The sequence below is a fragment of the Pelobates fuscus genome, chromosome 9 (genome assembly GCF_036172605.1).
Source record: "Pelobates fuscus isolate aPelFus1 chromosome 9, aPelFus1.pri, whole genome shotgun sequence".
Taxonomy (NCBI): Eukaryota; Metazoa; Chordata; class Amphibia; order Anura; family Pelobatidae; genus Pelobates; species Pelobates fuscus.
Window position 1 is genome coordinate 115,417,662 of NC_086325.1, and position 27,588 is coordinate 115,445,249.

Below are 27,588 nucleotides of genomic sequence, written 5' to 3' on the forward strand. Positions count from 1 at the left end.
TTTTAGAATAAAGGGTCAGAGGAAAAAGAACCATTATTGTCACGATAAATATCAGAAAAAGACCAAACCATGGGGTTTCTTATACAGATATATATCTGCTTAATTGTTCTTCTCAGTTATGAAGTGAACTGTGGTATCATAAGGAAAGTTATCCGCCACAAGAGAGAGAACAGTTTAAACATCACTCTTCCTGAAGATAACCAGCCAGTTGTTTTTAACCATGTATACAATATTAAGGTTCCAATGGGTTCGCTTTGCTCTGTGGACCTCGATCCTGAAAATGAACTAAAGCCACAAACAGAAATTGATAAAACATATCAGGAGCACACTTTAAATGGTGAAAACCAGATTGTTTTCACACATCGTATAAACATCCCACGAAGAGCATGTGGCTGTGCCTCTGCTCCCGATATCAATGATCTTCTGAGCCGTTTAGAGGAATTAGAAGGACTGGTATCTTCTCTTAGAGAACAATGCACAACTGGTGCAGGATGTTGCTCTGGCCCACAGGATGCACAAGGTAAGCATGTTTTGTATTTGGATTATTTAACTAATTTTTATTTGAATTCACAAAATACAAAGTAGAATGCTATTATTGTTATTATTGTTGTTATACTTTTTTCATAAAGTGCAAAAACATTTCACAGCACTGTACATTATATGGTCAGTGACAAGGAATAGCTTGTTTGGTATCTACACAAACACATAAAATAGAGCAGTATTTAAATAGATTCATTGCTGAGTATAAGCTTTAATTTAAGGGTGTTTATTGGAATTTGTACACTTCAGAATTTGTTCTACTACTGCCATCAATAATCATCTTATCAATACAGTTTAGACAGCTCTATATTACATGACATGCAGAGATAGACCACCAATGGACTAAGTCTCTGCCGGGCAGCCAAATTTCCACATATCCTGGATTTATAACATTACATTATATACAAAACCACTGTAATTCCTATTCAATGGATTGGTTTAATAATGTAAACCACCCTTATTAAAGTTATACTCTGTATTTTTTCCTCTTATGTCATTAAAATCCAATGTGCTAGAGTATAGAGCCAAAACAACAAAACGTATGTCACTTTCCAAATATTTAACAATTGAACTGTATAACTGTGCCGTGAATTTGTTATTTAATAAAAACAAAATATTCCTTAAATTTAATGAAAGTTAGGATTATATTTGTTTTGAAACATATTTTTTTTCTCATGGTAATTAAGTGGAGAGTATTATTAAAGAATACGACAGTTGGCTGATAAACATAACATCATTCAGTAAGCTGAACTTGTCAGCCAATTTTGCAACATTTTACAACCAAAAGAGTTTAAAGTCAACAATATCAGTTGCTATGTGAAACTGTGTACGCACATTGCTGACTAATTACTTAGCTGAAATACTGTTTCCTTAAAATGAAAGGGGCAAACTTGTTTTATTTTGTTTGCTAATGGAAGTTTACAAATCTAATAATGTGATTAGAGAAATAAAAGGAGAATATTAAACATACACTTTATTGTTTCAAATAATATATTTGTGTGCAAGTTCCTCCTATAGCCCCCTTGAAGAACAGTCTATATGTTGGAGATGTGCTGACAATCTTTTTCAGTTGATTGTATTAAGGCAACTTGGCCTTTATCGCTATCTTTTTACCAGCATCCTAGTCATATGAGCTCAGAAGTGGTACTAATTCCTGTTTGGAGGATATAGAGAACTGTAATGTTTAGTGTTAGGCTGTAGATTTCTTGTCTTTATTGATGCATATATAATGGCAGGTGCCCTTGAAGACAAGACAAGGATAGGAATATATAAATATAAAGTAAATATTTAATTACATGCACTAAGGCTTTGATTTATTTAGCTTTAGTTAGAATAGGAAATAATTTAATTTTTTTCAGAAACATTTTTTGAAATGGTTTACATAAAACTGTCTATAGACAGTTATGGTGACTTCTGTAGATAAATCACTTGACGCGTTTTTTCCCTAACATTCTGATTCTGGTTCTAAATCGAATGAAAGGAAAACTGCTCAAATTGTAATTTTGCATCTTTTAAAAGTTCATTACATTTAATTTAAATAGCGTATATTTATTTATTTAACTTTTTAACTTGGTGGAGCAGCTATGTGTGGTCAGACTGTGTTGTTATCTGACCAACTGCTATGCAACCCAACTTGTCTGCTGCTGTGATTGTTCTTTGTGAAATTTAGGTTCAGCAACAGTTGGTCAGATAACAGTAGAGAATGACAAGCAAGGATGGTCAGCCTCATACAAAAGTTCACAAAAAATTGGACACTGATATACTCAGAATATAATTCTAGGATTTTTTACACTAGACCTATGAAATTACTTTTGAAAATGAAATGTGTATGAGAAACACCCAAGAAATAAACATAACCAGCACATTTGGCCGAGGTTTGTGATCAAAAGGTTAACTAAAAATTGTCAAAATGTTCTTTAATTATTAAATATTTTCCCAAATATATGTTCTTGTTTTGTTGTTTTGGTCTGTGCAGAACAATGTTTCAATGTTTAGCTTAAAAACCTTAATGGACTCCATGCAATAATTGCCTTATAACTTTATAACAAAAAATTATAGAACTATTAGACACATGGCCTATTTAAACAATAAGGACTCATTAAGGAATATGTTTGGAGTTTTTTGTTAGGTGCACTAGTGTAGAAATTATTATTAACTAAATTCTGAAAAATTTATCCTTTTGTTTTCAAATTTTTAAATGTTTTTTTCTTGAATAATATTTGTTATAAATACATACAGGTTAACATTAGAGAGCCCTATATATCCTTTATATATAGATTATATATAATATATATAGGAATACTACAGACCCCTAAAAAAACTTCAGCTTGTTTGAAAAGTATGTGCTCCTTTTTCATTTTACAAAAAGTGTAGATTTCAAAAGACATTTACTTTTTTAAATGATCCTTGCTACACTTTCCCAGACAATCGGCCCTGTTACCTCCTGGTTATTTAGTTCAGTAGAGCTAACCTGAAGATGAAGGAAATTACTCAGATCACCTGCCTTGCAAAGACTTCTCATTGAGCTGCATTGTGAAGTCTGTGATTAGTCAGCCACAGAAAGTATGGCCTGGTTTCAGAGGCGAGTGCTTGCACAGGCTTCAGACAAGAACTCTGCAGCTTTGGCAAGCTATTTTTAGATATAACCCCAATAAAATTGGTAGTTTTTAGTAGTATTTATTAAGGTATCCCAATGATTGTGTAACTCACAATACTATATATATATATATACAGATATATATATATGTATATATATATATATATATATATATATATATATATATATATATATATATATATAAACAAAATGGAAAAATCAAGATGCACTCACAGGTCTTCATATATGTGGAAAAAACTGGTGCTTTATTAATCCATATGTAGTATACAAAAAAATCAATCGACGTTTCGACCCTGCTGATTTTTCCATTTTGTTTATATATTTGATGCCAGAGATTCGCACCCAGGCAAGTGATACACATTTTTCATTTTGTAAGGAGAGTGCCAAGATTTCATCTTAATATATATATATATATATATATATATATATATATATATATATATGTATATATATATATATATATATATATATATATATATATAATGCATGCTTGGCAATAACACAAATTACGCTCATAAAACTAACACACTTACCATAGTCCTAAAAATATACTATGGAAAAATAATGTTATCGTGAATTTCATATACCTCTCAAGAAAGTTGACCCACTCTGGACTAAATTAGTATTGTAAAGGGGAATAAGTTTTTAATTAAATTACTTACCTAAATTATAACTATTTGTCTCTGAAATATAACTTGTTTAATTGATTTTTAGTGAAGGAGCACAGGATTATAGTTAGATGCAACAAAACACATAAAATGTGTTGAACTGTTTGGTAGATAAGGTATATTAGAATCGCAAATGGATGTCTACCAACTCAAATATGCACCAACTCATACCAATATAGCAATATAAATGTATTTATTATTATTTGAATTGCACTTTTTTTGTGTGTGGAATTGCATAAATTAATGTATTACATTTGTATTTATTTCTACAGGTGTGTTAGATACAAAACCATACTGTAATGGTCATGGGAACTACAGCACAGAATTATGTAAATGCATTTGTGAGCCTGGATGGACAGGACCTAATTGTACAGATGCCGAATGCCCAGGAAATTGCAACAACAGAGGACTATGCATAGATGGAAAATGTGTTTGCGAAAAGGGCTTCACTGGAGAAGACTGTAGTGAATTATCCTGTCTAGATGATTGTAATGACCAGGGGAAATGTGTCAATGGTGTTTGTATTTGTTTTGATGGTTACAGTGGAGAAGACTGTAGTGAAGAGGTGTGCCCAGTACCCTGCAGTGAGCATGGAAAATGTGTGAATGGACGATGTGTGTGTGAAGAGAATTTCATTGGGGAAGATTGTAGTGAGCCACTTTGCCCAAATAATTGTAACAATCGTGGAAGGTGTGTAGATAATGAGTGTATATGTGATGAGGGTTACACAGGAGATGATTGCAGTGAACTCATCTGTCCCAATGATTGTTATGACCGTGGTCGATGTGTAAATGGAGTATGCTATTGTGAAGAAGGTTTCACTGGAGAAGACTGTGGTGAGTTTGCCTGCCCTAACAACTGCAACAACCATGGTCGCTGTGAGAATGGCCTATGTATTTGTGATGATGGCTTTACTGGAGATGACTGCAGTGAGCTCAGTTGCCCGAATAACTGCAACAATCAAGGACAATGTGTAAATGGACAGTGCATTTGTAAGGAAGGTTACACAGGAGAGTTTTGTGGTAAACTTAGATGCCAAAAAGACTGCAACAATCGAGGAACTTGTGTAAATGGGAAGTGCATTTGTGATCAGAAATTCATAGGAACTGACTGTGGAGATTTGAGATGTCTTAATGATTGTAGCAACAAAGGGCGCTGTGTCAATGGTCAATGTGTATGTGATGAAGGATTCATTGGACAGGACTGCAGCGAGTTAAGGTGCCCCAATGACTGTAACAATAACGGACGGTGTGTAAATGGACAATGCATTTGTGATGAAGGATTTACTGGAAAGGATTGTGGTGAACTAAGGTGTCCCAATGACTGTAGCAATAGAGGACAATGTGTTAATGGACAATGCATTTGCAATGAAGGATTCATGGGCTTGGATTGTAGTGAATTAAGATGCCCTGATGACTGTAATCATAGAGGTACTTGTGTAAATGGCCAATGTATATGTGACAGTTTATTTATGGGAGATGATTGTAGTGAATTACGTTGTCCTGATGATTGTAACAACAGAGGACGCTGTGTTAATGGGTTGTGCATCTGTGATGAAGGATATACAGGTGACAACTGTGCTGAGCTAAGCTGCCTAAATAACTGCAATAACCAAGGCGTCTGTGTAAATGGAGAATGCATCTGCGATGAAGGCTTCATAGGAGATTTCTGCGGTGAAGGTAAATACTGATTCCAAAATCTTTATTGTGAATATGTGGTATATAAAGTTACACAACTGACCACTGTTTATTCTTATACAAACAATGCAATATTTACATTACAAATATCCATGCTTTAGCGTAGACAATTTAATAGATATTAGTTTTAAAAAAATTCCCTGTGGCACCCATGCTAATTATGTGTTCATTTAGAATCAGAAGAGCTAGTGACTCTAGCTTTGGGATTTTTATATAAAAAACATGTTTAGCAGTTATTTTATTATATATTTATACACTGCTATGATAAAAATATACATTTTACTGTTTATGTATTTTCTGCTTTCATGGGATAAATGTAAAGATAACATAAGTGATTGGTGATTTTGAAGAATAAAGTAGTGTTATTCCTTCAATAAGCAAAATAATATTGACTAGTGAGGCAAAAACAGGGTAGAAAAGCTAAATTTTCACATTTCATTTAAATACATAGTTGCTCAGAAGCCCTCATATTCTTTCCATACTGAAACTATTTAGGGTAGTGGTTACCATATATATATATATATATATATATATATATATATATATATATATATATATATATATATATATACAGTATATCCAGTGAAGATAAGAACCAGCAGTGAAGATAAGATCCATCAGCATTAAAATAGCACATTACCTGATGCTAATAGGGTCAATCCAGTTTCTTAACACATGAGAATAAAAGATAACTGATTTAAATACTAGTTATTTTTGTATTTATCTGCATCTTTTTAAACAAATTAAATTAGAAGAGAAGTTTAGCTTGAGGAAGATGTATAAACTAGAATAACAGATGAATAATGTAATTTCTACACAATTAACATGCAATGCACTACACATATTTAGGGCATGCTGTTCTAATGAATAGTCTAAGAATAGGGGTGTACAATTGAAAAGTTCAATTAGAATCCAAACATATCTCGAATAATAAAGTCAAGCTGAATTGTCAAACAGCATTTGTAGCTCTCTGCATAATATATTAAGCTGGCATGTGCAAACTCATATATTTTTTTATTTTCAGTTTCCCCACCTAAAGACTTAAAAGTGACAGATGTGACAACAGAAACTATGAACCTTCAATGGGCCAACAAACTCACAGTCACTGAATATCTTATCACCTATGTTCCAACCAGCTCTGGTGGCTTGGAGCTTGACCTTAGAGTACCAGGGGACCAGACAGCAGCAACTATTAAAGAACTTGAGCCAGGGGTAGAATACTTTGTGCGTGTATATGCCATACTGAAAAACCAGAAGAGTATACCCGTGAGCGCAAGAGTATCAACACGTAAGTACTACTAGTGCATTGGATCTAAGTACTACAATTATATTAAAATTACTAATAAAAGGTGAATGATTTTAATTTTAGGGGGATAGGATGGCTAGAAGGTTGGAGGAGATTTTAAACTAGTAGTAGGGGGGGAGGGTCAAAGCAATCTAGAAAAGGGAGATAGGATAAAAATGAGATGGGCTTTATCTCAGAACAAAGGGGGTGGATATGGGGGAGGGGGAAGCTCAGAACAGAGGAGGTATGTAATATTGATAATTCACAAAAAGTACAAATGACTCATGGTAATATTAAATGTATGCTTACTAATGCAAGGAGCCTATATAACAAAATGGGGGAACTAGAGGCAATAGCATACACTAAACAATACGATATAATAGGCATAACAGAAACATGGTGGGATGAGACACATGACTGGGCAGTTAACTTAAATGGGTACACGTTATTTAGGAGGAATAGGATAAACAAGAAGGGTGGTGGGGTATGTTTGTATGTCAGCCATGAGTTAAAGTCAAATCTTAGGCATGTGGAGTGTGACGAGGAAAATGTAGAAGCTTTATGGGTAGATATCTGCTTTGGGCAAACAAAGGGAAATATGTTATTGGTTGGGCTATGTTATAAACCACCAAATGTAAATATTAATGAGGAAGAACTGCTGCAATTTGGTAAAGCTGCAAATCGGACTAACACATTAATTATTGGAGATTTTAAATTACCCGGACATAAATTGGGATAGAGGGACTAGTACTTCAGCTAGGGGAATCTGTTTTTTGAATGTGTTAAATGACACCTTTATGTCACAACTGGTACAAGCACCAACTAGATAGGATGCTTGTCTGGATCTCGTTATAACAAACAATGTTAATCTTTTAACCAACATTTAAGTAGGGGAGCATTTGGGAAATAGTGATCACAATATGTTACCTTTTGAAATAAACTCAAAAAAGCAAAAGCATGTGGGGTATATTAAAACGTATAATTTAAAAAAAGCCAATTTTAAAAAGATTAGGGAAGCTCTACAACATATCGACTGGCATAAACTCCTTAGTGATAAAAACACTGAGGAAAAATGGAAACTATTCAAAAAATATTAGAAATGTACATTTCACAGTATGTACCGTTGGGTAATAAATATAAAAGAAACAAATTAAAACCAATGTGGCTTAGTAGAGAAGTAAAACAAGAGATTAAAAATAAGAAAAGGGGGGCGGGGTCTGACCGCCAAGCAGCATGGCCGCATGAACCGCGCGCTCCGACCGAGAACCCGCTGAGGGCGACAATCGTGTTACCTTTCCCACGACAACTATACAGATCTAACTCAGCGGAGGACAGGCAACACCCCGGTACACAAAACGGGCGGACTTTGAGCCCGATCAGACAAGCTAAGCCCGACGGTGAATTGCGGCCTACAGTCGGGGGTGAGTGTGGGAGACGCGGCCGATCTCCCGGCTACCAGACCGGCTGGAAATGCCAAAGAGCCTGAACACCCCGTTCCCCCCCCAGCCGGAGGGGGACATCCCGGTACACACAAGCTACAAGCGGAATTTAATCACTAACCAGCCCCTGATGCAAACACATAGCAGAGTCAATGAAGCCAAAATGGCGGCGGCTGACTTAGTAGCAGTACCATACAGCCTGCAAATGCCACTGGAACAGCGCCTGGACGAACTCTTTCGCAGCTTCTGGCAAAAGCTGCAGAGCAGAAGGGATCGTAACCTAGCAGCGTCACAGGGACAAGTGGAGCACAGAAACTCACACCCGGTCAAGCTAAACCACACCGTGGGCGACCAACGGAAACCACCAAGAGCAACCAAAAAGGCAAAGCCAGCAAAGGAAAAGCCAGGTCTGGTTAAACCCAAAGCCCGTGGCCAACTTCCCAGGCTGAGAACCCGGAAGGGGAACATCAAGCCTCTAAAATCACCCACCCAGAAGCATACACATGCGAGGCAAGGGATGACAGTCAGAGCTGGCGAACCGCAACCACAACCTCGATATCCCCAAAATGGCGGTTCGGGAGCCTCTTGGGGAACAGACCCAGATGGAACCAGGCAGAACAATGGCAAAGCATGGAGATCACCCACACTAGCCCAGAGCAGATGGAGTGCGGTAAAGAGGGACTTGGGACTGTGTTGCTACACTCACCCGGTGTCAGGCATAGGCTAAGCAATCTGCCTTTTTGACAAGCCTACTCCATGCCTAAAGAGCAAGGACTAGAATGACATTCGTAAACACTAACTTTTGCTAGAGGTTTATCTCTATCCCCCATGTTCATTTCCCTGCCTCCCTCAATAGATCAGAACGCCCTACATGCTATAATAAACATGTTGGCATGGACTAGGTCCAGGAATACCACTAACACCTGCAATTAGCTGTACATACCCACTTAAAATGAGCCTTAGCACACTACTAAGTCTTAACCCAGCAGGTATGTTACACATACAGATCGGTCTACTGGTCTGGCCAACACCGCTAGACACCCACAATATGTGCCTCTTATGTTTTATATGTTATTGTTTACCTTCCCTACCTATCTAACATGTTTCATATGTTCCAATTACATGTTCAAAAGGGCTAATAGGCACCCTCTATAGACACCGGGAATAACCCGGGCAACTGGCTCCAATACCACCTAACCCCCCCCCAGCCCCAAAAAGCTCCCAGCATATCTCAGCCTCACTACATGGAGCTGGCTTTCAAGCCATACAGATACCTCACCGAAACCCTCTATCTTAACTGACGTGTTTTGTTTGTACACCAGGTTTCGTTGTGTTCACCTTCTTTTTATTGTTTTTCTTTTCTCTTGCAGGCCTACGCAACTCTGGGCCATACTCTCGCCCCCACTACATGCACAGTAACTGACCACACCAGTTGACATACTTACGTTGTTTCCCCACACCTTAACAGCATAGGTACACCAGTCCCAACTAAAGAAAGCAGGCCAGGCAAAAGCCGTACCTTAAGACACACAAGGGACGCCCACTAGGCCCACTACCACTGGCCTACGGTATTAACCACCGAAAGCCACTGCCCACACGGAAACTAACTTGCTTCTAAGATAATAAGCTGTTGTTATACGCTAAGTTTTTTTTTTTTCATGTTCTCATTTTAAAAATGTGCAGTAACTCTTATGCCATGATAATGTTTTCAACTGTTACAATGAAGCTTGATATGGCTGTCGTGGCTACTCAAGTATGATGTAATGCTCGCACAACAAAAATAAAGAATAAAAAAAAAAAAAAAATAAGAAAAGGGCTTTTAAAGCATTTAAATTGGACAAATCAGAGGCATCCTATATAAGATATAAGGAAGCCAATAATACTTACAAAAAGGCAATTAAAGTGGCTAAACTAGAAAATGAGAAATTGATAGCCAAAGAATGCAAAACCAACCACAAATTTTTTTTTCAAATGCATTAATTCTAAAAAAACAAAAAAATGAAAGTGTAGGTACACTGAAAACAGAGATGGGTCTGTTAGTCAATGAAGACCAGGAAAAGGCAGACATTTTAAATAACTATTTTTCTTCAGTATATATTAATGAGGATCCTATGGCAAGAGATATGCATATGATTGCTACAACAAACTTGCAGATAACTTGTGATTGGATAACTCGAGACAAGGTGCTACAGCTATTAAAGAAAATTAATGTAAATAAAGCTCAGGTGCCTGACGGTATCCACCCACGAGTACTTAAGGAGCTAAGTGGGGAAATTTTTCAAGATTCTTTTGTTTCAGGTGTTGTACCAGAGGATTGGAGGAAGGCAGATGTTCCTATATTTAAAAAGGGTTCAAAATCCTTGCCTGGAAATTAAAATCCTGTGAGCTTAACTTCTGTGACTGGGAAATTATTTGAATGGCTATTAAGGGATAATATTCAGGAATTCATTGGGAAGAACTGTGTTATTAGCAATAATAAGCATGGTTTTATGAAACATAGGTCATGTCAAACTAACCTAATTGCATTCTACGAAGAAGTAAGTAGAAAAATAGATCAGGGTGTTGCAGTGGATGTGATCTACTTGGATTTTGCCAAGGCATTTGATACGGTTCCTCACAATAGGTTAGTCTTCAAACTAAAAGAAATTGGTCTAGATGAATATTCTTGTTCTTGGGTAGAACATTGGCTTAAGGATAGAGTACAGCGAGTTGTCATAAATGGTAAATTTTCAAGCTGGACAAAAGTGGTAAGTGGTGTCCCTCAGGGTTCTGTTTTGGGACCGCTTCTATTTAACATATTTATAAATGATATTGAAATGGGCATTGAAAGCCATGTATCAGTGTTTGCAGATGACACAAAACTTTGTAAAGTAATAAAATGTGAGCAGGATATTGCCTTGCTGCAAAGGGATTTGTATAGATTGGGGGACTGGGCACTAAAATGGCAGATGAAATTTTATGTAGAAAAATGCAAAGTTATGCACTTCGGGGTTAAGAATGCACAAGCAATTTACACCCTAAATGGTAGTGAACTAGGGATAACCACACACGAGAAAGATTTGGGATTTTTTTATAGACAACAAATTAGGTAGCAATATGCAATGTCAATCTACCGTTGCTAAGGCCAGTAAGGTTTTGTCATGTATAAATAGGGGCATCAATTCTCGAGATGAAAATATAATTTTGCCTCTTTATAAATCGCTGGTAAGACCACACCTTGAATATGCTGTGCAATTTTGGGCACCTGTTCTAAAGAAAGATATCATGGCACTAGAAAAAGTGCAGAGACGAGCTACAAAATTGATACAAGGAATGGAGCATTTTAGTAATGAAGAAAGGTTCAAAAATTTAAATCTCTTCAGTTTGGAAAAACAGCGCCTGAGAGGGGATATGATAACATTATACAAATATATTCAGGGCCAGAACAAACCATTATCTGTAAATCTATTCATAAACAGGGCTATACATAGGACACGAGGTCACACATTTAGGCTTCAAGAAAGGAGATTTCATCTAAGGCAAAGAAAAGGTTTTTTTACAGTAAGAGCAATAAGGATATGGAATTAATTGCCTGAAGAGGTGGTTTTGTCAGAGGCTATACAGATGTTTAAACTGCAATTGGATGGACTGGGAGGGGACGTGATGACGTGACGCACGCACGCACGTACGCCCTCGTGGACACGGGGTACGAATGGGAGAGGCGAGCGGGTCCGAGATGCGGTGTATTGGAAGGCTTCTACAGACGCCAGTACCAGCGAAGTGGCTATTTAATCTGGTATGTTTGCAGCTCTGCAGCTATCTTCTGGCAGATTGTTGAATCCTTGGAGCGGGCATAGCGGAGTGAACGGCAGTTGTGGAGTCGCTGATCTGGGCCTGCTGAATGTTTCCACCAGGGAAGAATGTTAAGCCTGGTGGAAATCGAATGCTGTTATACCTGGGAAGGAAGAGAGTTATTGTCGAGATTGGCAAGTAATGAGCGACAACTTTGATTTGCCTGATATGGTATAATGGTCTGAACATTGCATATTGCCTAACTGCCTAACTAGTGTTTTCAACACCTCTATTCAAAGTAGAGAGAAAAGGCATCAATTTAAAACGGGTACAGGCGGTTATATGAGGTAATTCCTAACCTGATGACTTAAACCTGCTAAAAGCCTAATCTAAGCCATTAAGGCTATTGTCAAATTACTATCTAATTACTAATTGTAAATCCACATATATTTAAATACAAAAGGACATTTTGGAATGATAATACCTGTTGACTTAAGCTTACTGAAAGCTATATTATCTCCTTTAAAGGGGATTAACAAATCTGAGAGAAATTGACTACAGATACAATTAAGAAAGATTTATCATCAAGACTGGCAAGAAACAAGTAACAATTATAATGTTCCTGACCTAGTATACCAATCTGCATATTGCTTGATTAATGTCTGCAAAATCTCTACTCAAATTAAAGAGATAAGTAATCAACTTAAACCGGGCATAAGCAGATATATGAAGTGATTTTGAACACATTTACTTAAACCGGCAAAAAGCCAAAAGCTCAAGCTATACCATTAAGATTTTTGCCAAACTATTGCCTATTCACCAACTGTAAATTCATATATAACTATATGCAATTAGAAGAAAGTTTGGATTGACAACACTCTACAAGTAAATGATGGCTAAATCATTTAATCCTAGATTGGATTAAGGGAAGGAAAATAAAGGAGGAAGGGAAGAAATAAAAGAAAAAGAAAAGATACTTGACTGCAACATTTGAAATATTTTTTCTCTTGGCTAGACAGAAGTTTTCAAACGTTTTTTTTTTTGTTTGTTTGTTTTTTATTATTATTCAATTACAGCCAGAAGTGGTAGCAATCTATTTCAATATAATCTAACTCCCATTTTTTGATAATAACGATAAAAGAAAGATACAAAGAAACTAAGAGGGAACAACAAAATATGCCTCCAAAAAAGGAAAAAGACAAGCTGACTTCGGTCAGCGCTACCAATACTGAGAGACCTAGAAATGTCAATATTTTCTGTTCACCTAAAGCACAAGACAACTCGACTATTAATAGATTATCACAGGGTGGCAGAAGAGATTCTACTGCCTCTAGTCATGAATACTCACAATTGGTTCCTCATCATGTGACGCAACAGACACTTAATGAAGCTTTGGAAACTTTATATCTCAGAATAAAACAAGATTTTGATGAAAATTCAAGATTACTTAGGTCAGAAATTATGGATCCATCTAAAATCATACAAGAACAAGTATCTACTACTCAGAAATTGCAAAGAAATCTTGAAGATATGAATCTAAAATATAAACAACTGGAAGGAAAACTACAATCTCTAGAAATAAAAGTTGGTGACTTGCAGGATAGATCTAGGAGTAATAATCTTAAAATACGTGGTATTTCAGAAACCATTAAATATGATCAACTAGATCAATTTCTTAGATCTTTCTTTCAGAAAATTATTCCGGAAACACCTTTAGGTGATCTCCCATTCCAAAGGTTTCATAGGCTAAATAGACCGAAGAACCTTCCATCTACTTTACCTAGAGATATTATTGTTTGTTTTTCTAATAATCTTATCAAGAATCAGATCATGCGGACAGTACAGAAAAATGAGATCACTGACTCTGACTTCAAGGATACCAAAATATTTGCAGATTTATCTATATTTACTCGACAGAACAGGAAAAATGTATTAATCAGACTGCAATACTGAGACAAAAATGGAACTCTCCAACGACCTTATTAGTATTCTATCAAGATCAAAGATTTTTTTTTAAAGATGCTACGAAAGCACAAGAAACCATCGACTCCTGGGATCTAAATTAATCTAAAATTGTTAATTATCAATGTTCTATAATAGATATAATAGTCGAGGTTGGAAAGGGAAATTTTCTTTCTCTTTATTCTTTCTCTAGACACATAGGGCTATTTTGATGTTTATTTATAACTTTGAAGAAGGTATTCACATTGTTATATTTTATTTTCTGAACATGAGTTAAATTTTATACATTATATATATTGAAATCGTGGATAATACCCATATTTAATTATAATGATATACACACAATCCACTTTTATTTTGAATTAATAAGAGACATATTGAAGTGATTAATACACAATAGATTAGTTCTTATGGGGATTAATATTAACCCTTGTATGGTTGAATTGTATGGTGAATTGTTGGAATAATGGTAAGGGTAATTGTAAATTAATATTCTACTTAATTCCCTTTTTACTCAATAATATATTCTATTAATACGACATTAGAATCGATCAGAATGAATTTTTTATCTGGGGTTAGGATAATTAATCAATTTGCCGTAGTAAATGAGATTGGGAATTCATAGGCGAGACATTGTTATGACTGTTATGATTAATGGTAGTGGACAGTTGGAGCACTGGGTGCTCGCCGCCATCCGCTCCGACTTGGCTCAGTACTGCTCCCAATCCAAACATAGAAGCGTCTGTATGAACGAGAAATCGTTTAGTTGGATCGGGAGCAGAAAGTACAGGGGAGTTCACAAGTGCCGTTTTTAGCTGCTGAAATGCCTGTTCGCACTCTGGGGCCAAGGTTACTATCTTAGGTAGGTTCTTGCCGGTAAGATCAGTGAGGGGATTGGCGAGGGCGCTGTAATTGGGCACACATTTTTGATAGTACCCTGCGGTACCTAAAAACGCTAAAACCTGGGTCTTGGTGTGGGGGGTTGGCCACTTGGCCACGGCCTCTATCTTAGCCTGCTCGGGTTTCTGCTGACCGCTGCCTACCCGGTGTCCCAAATACTGGACCTCGGCCATCCCTATGTGGCATTTGCTGGGCTTGAGGGTCAATCCGGCTTCCCTAATGCGGTCTAGTACGGCTCCTATGTGGGTCAGATGTTCAGGCCAGGAGCAGCTAAAAATGGCGATATCGTCTAAATATGCACAAGCATACTCCTGAAACCCATCCAGTAGCCGATCCACCATCCTCTGGAAGGTAGCCGGGGCATTTTTCATCCCAAATGGCATGACTCTGAACTGGTACAAGCCAAACGGGGTGACAAACACCGACTTAAGGATGGCATCCTCGGCTAGTGGAATTTGCCAGTACCCTTTGCACAGATCTATTGTGGTGAGGTACTGGCCTCTGGCCATTTTATCTAGGAGCTCGTCTATCCGGGGCGTCGGGTAAGCGTCGGAGGTGGTTTTGTCGTTGAGCCTCCAGTAGTCTACGCAGAAACGGGTCGTTCCATCCTGTTTCGGCACTGGCACTACTGGGAAGGCCCAAGGGCTATCAGAGGGCTCTATCACTCCTAGCTGGAGCATCTCCCCAACCTCCCTATGCATTCTCCCTTTTACGGATTCTGGGATACGATAGGGAGGTTGGCGAAGGGGGGTTTGGTCCAAAGTTTCTACTTTGTGGGTGGCTAAGGGGGTGTATCCGGGTAAGTTAGAGAAGGTGGCCCTTTTCTCCCTAATTAAGTTTTGGACTTGAGTCCGTTCTTGGGCGGTTAACCGCTCCCCCAGCTGTATCTCTCCCAAATCTCCGGTCTGGCCCTCCTGGTCTAAGAGATTGGGGAGAGGTAAGTTGTCAAAATCCTCGGCCGCGTTCGCGCAGATCGCAGTGAACGCAGATCTGTCCGCTCTTGATAGGGCTTGAGCATGTTCACGTGGAGCATGCGTCTAACCCCTGTGCCTGTGACTGGGCCGATCACATAGCTGGTATCGCATATTTGCTCTACCACCTTGTATGGGCCTTGCCAGGAGGCCTGCAGCTTGTCTTTGTGGATGGGTCGTAATATGAGTACCTTTTGTCCCACCTGAAAGCTGCGGTCTCGGGCTCCCCTATCGTACCATCGGTGCTGTCGCTGTTGGGCAGCCTGGAGGTTGTCGCGCACAGTCTGAGTCAGGGCCTCCAAGCGTTCCCTAAATTCCTGCACATATTGGACGATAGGTGTACCATTAATGGTCCCTTCTCCCTCCCAATGTTCCCGGATTAAATCGAGGGGGCCCCTCACTCTCCTCCCAAACAGAAGTTCGAAAGGGGAGAATCCGGTGGACTCTTGGGGTACCTCCCTATAGGCGAACATTAAGTGGGGAAGGAACCTTTCCCAGTCTTTCTGGGTATCCATGAACATCTGGATCATCTGTTTGAGAGTGCCGTTGAAACGTTCACAGAGCCCGTTGGACTGGGGGTGGTATGCGGAGTTCAAAATTTGTTGTACCCCACATAGTTTCCAGAGCTGGTGCATCACTTCGGCGGTAAACTGAGTACCCCTATCCGAAATAATCTCCCGGGGAAATCCCACGGGGGAGAAGATTTGCATTAGGGCATCAGCTACCGTTTCTGCATGCACATTGGTCAGGGCCACTGCCTCAGGGTATCTGGTGGCGTAGTCCACCACTGTTAGCACATATCTCTTACCGCAGGGGCTAGGTTTAGCCAGGGGCCCTATTATATCGACTGCGACCCTGCTAAAGGGTTCTTCAATTATGGGGAGGGATCTTAGCTGGGCCTTGTAACGGTCACCCCTCTTCCCTACCCTTTGGCAGGTATCACAGGTCTGGCAATACCGCCGTACATCTTGGGAGATACCTGGCCAAAAGAAATTCTGGGTTAACCTGTGTTTGGTCCTGCTAATCCCTAAGTGCCCGGACATGGGTATATCGTGCGCGATGCGCAGCAGTTCCAATCTATATTTCCGTGGGACAATTAATTGCTTAATGGGTATGGGGATCGCTCCGGCTATCACTTTCTCGGCTTGGCGGTATAGGAGTCCCTTATCCCAGATGTACCTTTCTCCCTCGAACCCTGCCTGATTTTTGTCTATCCGGTCTTTGTACAGTTTTAAAGAGGGTTCTAGAGCCACTTCTGACCCAAATTCTAAGGGGGACGCCCAGGGGGTGACATTAGGCATGGGGTGTACATTGCTTACCTGAGCCTCAGAGTGGTTAGGTGGTGCTGTGGTGCGAGCCTGTTGTCGAGTTACAACCGGATAAGCCTCTCGTATATTGGATTGGGGAACAAAAGCTGAAGTCAGCTCCCCCAGATCGTTGCCCAAAATAACATCCGCTGGCAAATCCTGCATTAGGCCCACCTCCACATTTCCATTCCCCGCTCCCCAATTCAGGTGTACCTTGGCAGTGGGAATCTTGTAGATTGCTCCCCCTGCTACACGTACTGCCACACATTCCCCGGTGAGGTGACTTTTAGGTACCAGGTGGTTGCGGACCAGCGTTATAGTGGCTCCAGAGTCTCGCAACCCCTGTACCTTTCTGCCCTCCATCTGTACCTCTTGCCTGTGCCCTTGCCGATTGTGAGAGGCGGCTTGGACCGGTTTTACCTCATGCAACGTACCCAGAGGTTCCTCGGTGGAAGCTAGGACCTCGGGTACTTGGTAGGGCTCGGCTTGGGCACAGTGCACCGCTGCTCGTTGGTTGGGTGCCGGGGCATTCCAGCTGGGACGTGGTCGGTTACGGGGGCAATCCTGCTGCATATGCCCCTGTTGGTTGCAGGTGTGGCATCGTATCGGGGGTCGAGCCGGATACCTGGGGGTGTAAATGTTATTATTTACCCCCGGGCGTGCTGGTACTGCTGCTGCATTCTGTGTGAGTGTCCCTGGGTAGTTTTTTAAGTTCTCGGAACTTTAGCCGGTAGGCCTCTGAGGTTATTGCATACCTGGCTAGAATGGCCTGTTTTACCTTGGCATAGTTTGTGCTGTCCTCATCTGGTACGGCACGATATGCCTCTGCAGCGCGACCAGATAGTTTCCCTGCCAGTAGAGGTACCTGATCCTCCACGCTGATATTGTGCAAATGACATAGTCTCTCAAAGTCCTGCAGGTAGTCGTCTACCTCTCCATCGGCTTCTGTATAGCTTTTGAAAGCTTGGTAGGGAATTTTTGGTTTCCCTGGTAGGATCTGAACAGGCGATGTGGCTCCCGTTTGGGGGGGTCATCTGCGACCTTCGAAGCATGATGTAGTCCTGCACATCGTTATAGATCCTGTCAGCCATCTGGTCAGCTAGTGCTGGGGAGAACAAAGCCATCCTGCTCCTGTACTCCCTTTCAAATTCCGTTTGCTGTAGGTGCTGCAGCAGCTGCGGCTCTGTCCCCTTCCATTAGCTCTGCTATGAGTGTAGCCTTTGTCTTGCTGCTGGCTGTTGTTCCTCTTGCCTCCAGCAACTCTTTCAGTATACTTCTCTTTAAGAGCGTGTAATCCGTGTTCATTTAACGGCCGTTCGTGAGTTTCCCTGTGTTCCCAGATTCCGGCTTCCACCGAATGAATAAACTCACGAATTGTTTAGGATTCCGCCGAATGCTGCTTTGCTGGGTAGTTGAAATCCCGTCGCTTGCCACCAATTGTAGCGGAGAGGCAGTATAATCCCCAAGATCTCCGCTGGTAGACAGGAACACAGGCAATAATCAGCATAGGCAGGTACAGCATACAATATTCCAGGTGGCGTAATAGGAATCCTTTCCCTCCCAAGAACTAGACGAGACATAGGCTGGGAGTCAACTGAGTGCTTTATTCCAAGTTCCAGCATTTATGCAGGTCCCCATGCAAGGGGTTTCCATAATGACATAGCAGGGGCATTCCCCACATTTCTCCCATCATGCATTGCATTTCTCCCATCAGGCACTGCTGGACGAGAGGGATACTCCAACTGGAATATACAGTTAAGTGGATTATCCCCTCGTGCAGCAGAACCGACAATTTACATTTAAAATCCATAACTTGGGTAATATTCGGTACATTAACATGGTTGGACGTTCCGTAGATAGCTGGGGTCTGAGCGCACATTTCGTGAAAGTACCGCTCTGATCCCAGCTTAAATAACCGAACGCCGCACGAAATACATATTATACTTATACTTGCTTCAAACTACCGATTGAGCTTAGGAGACCACATTACCAAAAGACCGGGGCTCCCGAACGGCTTGGAAGTCCAGCGGTATTCGTGCCATCGAGTAGCCGATTTTAGTTCCAGGCGCTCGACGACCAAATACCGCTGGACGAACAAAGGATCCAAAATGTCCGACTGCCGCATGGTCGGTAGTCGAACGACGGCCACCCTGAATCCTCTTAAATACCGATTGAAACATTGTTGCAATCCTTAATGGGGGCCACACGACCTCCTGTGTGTGGTCTCCATTCGGTAGTTTGGTGTTGAAATTCACCGTTCGTGAAACGATTACCTGAAGGCTGGCGGTTTTCATGCCGTCAGCATACGAATGCTAGCATTCCCCTGAACCATAATACACATAATACATACACGCTTGGTTCTTTTAAAGGGGTATACACATACATTAACAGTGGTTATACATGAGGGGGCGTGGCCGGCTGCCGAGCGATCAAGACGCAAGTGTGCGGAGCTCCGCTTCAGCAGACAAATAAAGTAAGCACTCACCCGACATCCAGCTCCCAAAATCGGCCACACACTCGCCCCCAGACTAGAGACACTAATGGGGCGCAAAAATAAAAAAAAACGCCAGCCAGAGACACCCAAATTAGCCGATATCCGGCTATCATTTACAAGGCCTAACCCACAGGCAGTCGCCAAGATGGCGGCCGCAATTAGCAGTGCAGAGGAAGACTCCCAGGACGATAGGGAAAGCCTTACCTCACATACAGCAGAGTCTGAGCCCCCATGTCCTGACACAGAATCAGAGGCAGAATCATCCCCTGTCACGAAAAGAGACATCAGGGACCTTTTACAAGAAATGAGAGAAGTGTGGAGGGCAGATATTTTAAACACAGAGAAAGAGGTGGGGGACATCCAACAAAGGCTCACAGCAATGGAAACTAGAGAACAAGCAAAAGACCGCCAGATGCAGAACTCCCAAGACACAATGCAGACCCTCTCCTCACAAGTCCAGAAACTAACCCGGACTGTCACCACTATGGAAGCTCGACACAGAAGGCGGAACATACGCCTCAGAGGGATTCCAGAAAACGTGGAAGGAGAGGCATTAATACCCTATATACATCGCCTACTGTCTTCAATGGGCCTTAAAGGAGGCGCTGACCCTGCCGCAATAATTTCAGCGTTTCGAATCCGGAAAGCAGCAACGGCACCGGAAAATGCGACTAGAGACACTATAGTGGTCACAAAGGACATGGCAACCCGCGCCGCTATCATGTCCCGCTCAAGAGACCTGGGCACTGTGCAAATGGAAGGCAACACGGTGGCCCTCTATGGGGATCTACCATTCGCAGCACTTGCGGAACGGAGGCAACTGGTACCAGTTGCCAAACAACTGCGAGGAGCAGGAGTCAGATACCGTTGGGGAGCAGACGGGTCCCTGGAGGTACCACGGGGAAACCAGACGCTCATCCTGACTTCTATGGACGACCAAAAGGAGTTTATCAATCAGCTGCACCTCCCGGAACCCGGAGGGCCAGACTCCACAGAAGACGACACCGCAGCGCAAAGTACACCCAAAAGCAATCTGGGTCCGAAGAAAACCATGTATATAGCGAAAATGCCCAAGAGACACTCACAAACCTCACCACTAAGTGGCGGCACACATACCCTCGGATCCCGCAGAGCTGACCAGCTGTGGCGCAAGTAGCGCGAGAACAGTCACCACCTGAAACCTCACCTGAGCGTCACCTACTCTTTAATATACCTATTACAGCCCCAACAGACGACTTGTTAATGTAACCGGACATTAAATGTAGATATAGTCAGGCTAATATATGCTACACCACAGCATAGCGAACTTTGAGACGTCACTATAATACTGTGCTACCTACTTCTTATTATTGTTATAATTTTATGTTACCTCATTCTTGTTATTAATCACATATTATGACAAAGTTATATTATGAACATCCAATTCTAATAAAAAACATAAATTGAAAAAAAAAAAAAAAAAAACAGTGGTTATAAATACAGGACAATATATAGTGGCTGTATTTGCCACATTCTCCTTTATATAACTAGAAGGTTTTCTGATATTTATGGATAGATTTGGTTTGTTGTTTTTTTTTTTTTTTTGGGGGGGGGTTTCTTCGGTATGCCTAACAATTGATACATATTACATTTTTGATATTATCTATATTTACTTATAATGAGATGCACACTGCTCACATAATTCACTTTTGAAAGGAGATATTGATTAATACACATTGGTTTAAATTTAGGTTAGGGAAAGACCTCAACTCCTACATAATAAAACTGTAAGATTAATCCTAAGAATTGCCGTATGGGGAATCTGTAATTAATATGTCAGATAGAGTGGTCTATAATTAGGTTTTTTTTTTATTTGTGTGTTTTGTAAAAATAACATTTGGTAGTATTGCATGTACCTTAGATCTGATTTATTGTATTAATTGAAATCTATATTAATGACTTGGTTTGGACCTAGGCTGGGTTTATATATTGTACTGTGACCTCCTTTGCCTCCCTTATGACCTCATTCCTGCAAATACAGGCAGGTTTATCCAAAGGGTTTCTATTATGTTACTCTATTGGAGTACCAATGGGGAAAATGGTTCCCCTATTGGTATAGAATTTTTGTGTTTTTTGTGTGATTTTCTCTTTTTTTTTCCTCTCTTTTTTGTTCTGTTTGTTTGTTTTCTGGCCAATGGAGAAGAGAGCAGAGAACATTAGAGATTATCTTGTCTCATGATGGCACTTAACATTGCTTCATGGAATGTTCAGGGGCTGAACTAACCTCAAAAGAGGGGGGCCGTATATAAATTTCTAAATGAGAATCAAATAGATATTGTGTTTATCCAAGAGACTCATTGGATTAACCCGACAGATAGGTTGTGGAAATTTAAGAAATATCCTTGGGTATTTGCTTCAAATTTAGAGCGGAAAAAAAAGAAAAGAGGTACTGCTATTATTATTTCTAATAGACATATAGTCGAAACTATACCTTTTTCTCCTGATCCAATGGGTAGATATGTTCTTCTAGTGGTTAAAATAGATGGTACAATTTATACCTTGGTAAATATCTATGCCCCTAATCGCAATCCAGAAATACTACTTGATCAAATTATGGAAACATTAGATGAGACAGATAGTGGTAACATATTAATGGGAGGCGATTTCAATAGTGTTATAGATCCAAGAAAAGACAGAAGCCACAAACAATTAGGAAACTCCAATCTATTAAATAGTTATCCATATAATTTAGCAGATTTGATCGCAAAAAATTCTCTTTACGATTGTTGGAGGATATTTAACCCAAGAGAGAGGGACTATACTTTCTTTTCTCATGTCCACCAGACATATTCACGTATTGACATGTTTTTTGTAAAAGCAGGCTTTTTTGATTCAATTGTTAAAGCAAATATTGCTTCTATAATATTATCGGATCACGCCCCTATTTTTTTGAAAATTAAATCTAAAGATAGTTATAGACCCAGGACAAGGTGGAGACTTAATGAAAGCTTATTGAAAGTCGACCATATTAGGGAATCTATTACAATGGAAATAGAGAACTTTTTAAATATTAATAACAATGGAGAAGTCTCGGCTCCTATGGTGTGGTGTACTCTGAAAAGTTTTGTTAGAGGACTACTAATTAAATATGGTTCTGAACTTAAAAGAAAGAAGGGCGTTACTCTTCAAGAACTAAGAACTAAATTGGCAGAGAAAGAATATTTAAATAAAAAATCAACAACTAAAGAACTAATTGAAGAAATAAATAAATTGAAATTATCTATCAAAGATAAAATATATGAATCAGTGAATAAGAACCTTACGTTTCTTAAACAAAGATGGTATCATAATAGTAACAAAATAAATAGAGACCTTTCAAATAAACTTAATAATTATAATAAAGATAAATCTATAAAAAAAAATCATTTCAGGAAATTCCCACTTAATTCTACCAAATGATATTGGATTACAATACTATAGTATTGGATTACTATAGTTCTTTGTATCATTTGGATAAAGTAAAAGCTACTGATTTAGAAATTGACAGCTTCCTAAGTAGTCTCAAACTCCCTAGAATAAAAACTTCAAATTTAGAAAAACGTAATGCTCCAATTATATTAACGGAAATTACTGAGGCAATAAACAACTTAAAATCCAATAAAGCGCCTGGCCCTGATGGGTTCTCGGCAATATTTTACAAAACATTTCTTAATCCTATTTCTTCTATTTTGCTAGAAATGTTTACAAATGTATCCATAGACTCTCCCTTCCCCAAAGAGATGATGATAGCATCAATTATATCTATTCCAAAGCCGACAAGGATCCTACTCTAATTACAAATTATAGACCGATCTCGTTGATTAATACAGATATAAAAAAAAATTCTAGTATACTGTCTAATCAACTTAAAGATACTATAAATGATCTGATCGGAGTGGACCAGTTGGGTTTTGTAAAGGGAAGAAGTACTACTGACAATACTCGTCGGATTTTCAACTTAATATATAGAATAAATGAAAATAGATCGGGCTCGGTGGTTATGGCCCTCGATGCCGAAAAGGCCTTCAACAGGGTCAATTGGAGATTCCTTGACTCTGTCATGGGCCGGTTCGGCATCGTGGGTCAATTTAGGAATACGACTATGACACTATACAAGAACGCTTCAGCAAAAATTAGTAATCCTTTTTTTGACTCAGATATCTTCGAAATCAATAATGGTACTAGGCAAGGCTGCCCTTTGGCCCCTCTATTATATATATTGTCAATTGAACCACTGGCTGCCTTGATTAGGCAAAACATTAATATAGAAGGAGTAGAAATGCGAGATAGAGATGTGAAAATAACTTTATTTGCAGATGATATTATCCTCACTTTAGTCAATCCACAGGTACCAATTGCATATCTTTTAGGAGATATAGCCACATATAGTTATTTTTCTAATTATAAAATTAATATGAAAAAAACTCAAATTCTATCTTATATGTTAAGTGATGCTGAAAAGAAATAATATCTAAACAGTTCTATATAGTTTGGGCTAAGGATGAGATTGACTACTTGGCGATAAAGATTTCTTTTGATATTACTAGTGTAATTCAATCAAATTACGACAACTTATTTAGAAATCTACAACATCAAATTATAAAATGGAAACGACTAGAACCCTCTTGGATTGGAAGATTAAACATGGTTAAAGCATTTTTGATACCGAAACTTCTATATCTTTTCAGGGCAATTCCATTTAGAATTAAGATAGAAACGCTTAACCGGTTTCAAAGTTTATTTTCAAACTATATATGGGCCAATAAACCCCCTAGGATTGCATTTGAAGTATTGCGTAGAAGCTACTCGAAAGGGGGTATAGCTTTCCCGGATGTATCTAGGATCTATGAAGCCTGAAAAGCATCCCAGCTCATAATGTGGATGAATACGGATTAAGATATCTCACCATGGTTTACTATAGAACAAGAAAATAGTCCCAGGCATAAACTGCCTATTCTTGTATGGATAGGCCTATTAAACTAAGTTGCACTGGAGAAAAATATTTTTTCTAATAATATTTTAAATGATATGGTTACAACTTCAAAAATACTTATGAAGAAACTAAACTTGAAATATTGAATATTCTATGATACTCCACTAGAAGTTCTACGACATATATTGACAGATTTAGATATTAAACCCTGGCTCCAACTTGGGATAAGTAAGATTTCAGATCTATGTGAAGGATATAAATTGACTACATTCAACCAACTACAATCAAAGTATAACATACCTATAAGTGATATATTTAAATATCTAAGATTAAAGCACTTTTTAATGTCTAAATTAATATGTAAAGAACATTATATAACCTTCCAAATTACTAATATTCAAAAAAAAAGGGAGCATCGCTAGATTTTCTAGATTATTCGATCTAATGGACCAGGATTCTCAAATCCCTTCCTTTAATAAATGGGAAATTGATATTGGCAAAGTTTTACCCTTCATAGAGTGGACTAGAGGTACTCAATTAGTAAAACAATCTATTCATAACGTATCATTAATAGAAACCCATTTTAAATTAATTTATAGATGGTATCTAGTCCCAGTTAGATTGCATAAGATCGATCCTACCCATAGCAAAATATGTTGGAGATGTGGATTAGAAGATGATACCATATATCATATTTGATGGGAATGTTCTAGACTAACCAATTTAAAACTACAGATGTTTGATTTGATAAAATCTATATGTTATGACATAAATGAAATCAGTCCACAAACGTTTCTATTCAATATCGGTCTTCCTACACAGGATAACAACCTAAGCAGACTTTTGACCCATATATTCTTTGCAGTCAAAATCAACATCGCTAGATGTTGGAAATCCTCTACACCTCCTGATTGGATAGAAATTATGGCTCAAATTGAATTTCAGCATAGAATGGAGACGAGTTATTTTTTTTAACTCGCTTCCCAGGAAAAATGAAACATGTTGGTCCCCCTGGACTTCCAAATATTCTAGTAGTATTTAACTTTATCTTTGGACTGTTCTCTCCTCTCTTCAAAATTGGCGAGAATTTGAATTAAAAATTTTATTTGTATTTGTGTTTTGTAAATATGTTTTATTTTATTTTTTATTTTTTTTATTTTCTTTTCTTCTCTTTTCTTTTTTTTGTTGTTTTAATGTTTATATGTAAATTAAATATTTGAATTTTCCTATATAACTATACGATATGTATTAACTTATTGGCCATTTTGTATATGCATATATATATGATGTCTATACTTATTGTTATACCTTGATCCATTTGGATTGATGATGTTATATGGGATAAACAAGAGTAAAAAAAAATAAAAAAAATAAAAAAAATAAACTGCAATTGGATAAATACTTGCAAAAACATAACTGTGGCGAAACCAATCTCGCCACTGTGAACTGGAGAAGTCTGGTTGCTCGCCTTCTCCCTTTAGACTATGGACCGGACTTGAAAAGGTTTATGTTCCATGCAGAAAGTCTTATTCGTGCTTTCTGCCAGGGTGTTCGGTAGATTTTATCTACCGAACAAACTACCGTCCGAGGGACCACCTAGGAGATGGAGTATGCCGGCAATTGACCGCCCAGAAGCTGCGGTTAACTGCAGCTTAATTGACAAACGCTGGGTGGCCTTTGTTCGTCAAACGAACACGTGGCGGCGGCCATCTTAGCTCCCGAACAGCGGTGTTTTGCCGTTGAGTGTCTGGTACTAAAATCGGACACTCGACTAAGCAAACACCGCTGAGACCTCCAGACTTCCGTGGATTCGTGCTGCAACTACCGAACGAGCCGCCGTTCGGTAGAAAGACTAAGGTTCACATGGGGAATCCAATGAACCCAAGGAAACCCATGGTTGGCAAGGCGTTCGGGACTTTTTAATACACTAACAGAGACCGAACGCAAGGCCAAACCTTATGGAACTATTTTCGGTTACTTTGCCTGTGCGGTCGGTCAATACTTTAAAGTCCCATAACTCCCGAACCCTTTATCCGAATTGGCTGATTTTCACATATGTTGTTCCTCCAGACTAGGGCTATCTGATACTGGATTTGTGGATGTACCCCAAGTATTTAGGGTGCATCCAAGACTTGGGTAAAACTATGTACATGTTAATTGTGTTAACAGATAAGTTAGAGGGAGGAGATGTGTGGGTTGTACCTTGAACTATATTGGTGTACTGTAAGTCCCTCCCTTGCATGGGAGAATCCCATATAAGCCTGTTGTGTGAATAAATCAGTGTTGTTCCTGTTTTAACCCTCAAGCTGAAGTGTCGTCTCATTCTTGGGGGGAATTGGATTGTCTGCTGATTGCCAGGAGTGTAAGCGGATTGCATGCTTTTCCTGTTCAGCTATTCCAGTGTTCGTGTGTTTCCAGTTCGGGAGATTGGGGAATTCAAGTGTGTGCAGTTCGGGAGTTGGAAGATTCGTACAGTTTGCAGTTCGGGAGATTGGTGCTTGCAGTAGCTGCTTGTCAATCTGGAAGGGGATTATCGCCTAAAAGTTTTTTATCCTCTGATGAGCGAAACGGTCCGTTACAATAACATACAGGAATATAATTTCTAATTAGTGGGGTAATAGCTGCTTGATCCAAGGACACATCTGACTGCTATTTTGGGGTCAAGAAGGAATTTATTCCTAGTTTGTTGCAAAATCTTCAGACTAGGTTTTCTTGCCTTCTTTTGGATCAACAGCAAAAGCATATGTGAGGAAGGCTGAACTTGATGGACGCAAGTCTCTTTTCAGCTATGTAACTATGTAACTATATATATGTAACTATGTAACTATGTATCTTCAGTAATTTCTGTAACCAAACTGGCTGATGTGATCCTGCTGAAATACAGCCTCATCCTCTGAATCCTTGTACTGTATAGTTTAATTGAATATAGGTTATCTGATTGATAAAGATTTACAGCATGTATAGTGTAAAAATGAAAAGTTAAAGT

General features: G+C 39.1%; 1 protein-coding gene across 3 annotated transcripts in view; it reads left to right on the top strand.

The window, feature by feature from the left end:
* The window catches only part of TNC (tenascin C), a 146,767-nt gene that overhangs the window by 21,626 nt on the left and 97,553 nt on the right, over positions 1–27,588 (top strand). For all 3 annotated transcript variants that reach the window (XM_063432313.1, XM_063432314.1, XM_063432315.1), the window contains exons 2-4: positions 7–520; positions 4,098–5,504; positions 6,547–6,810. In XM_063432313.1, the coding sequence (XP_063288383.1) occupies positions 70–520; positions 4,098–5,504; positions 6,547–6,810 (2,122 nt within the window). In that variant the 5' untranslated portion in view covers positions 7–69. The remainder of the gene's footprint in view (positions 1–6; positions 521–4,097; positions 5,505–6,546; positions 6,811–27,588) is intronic.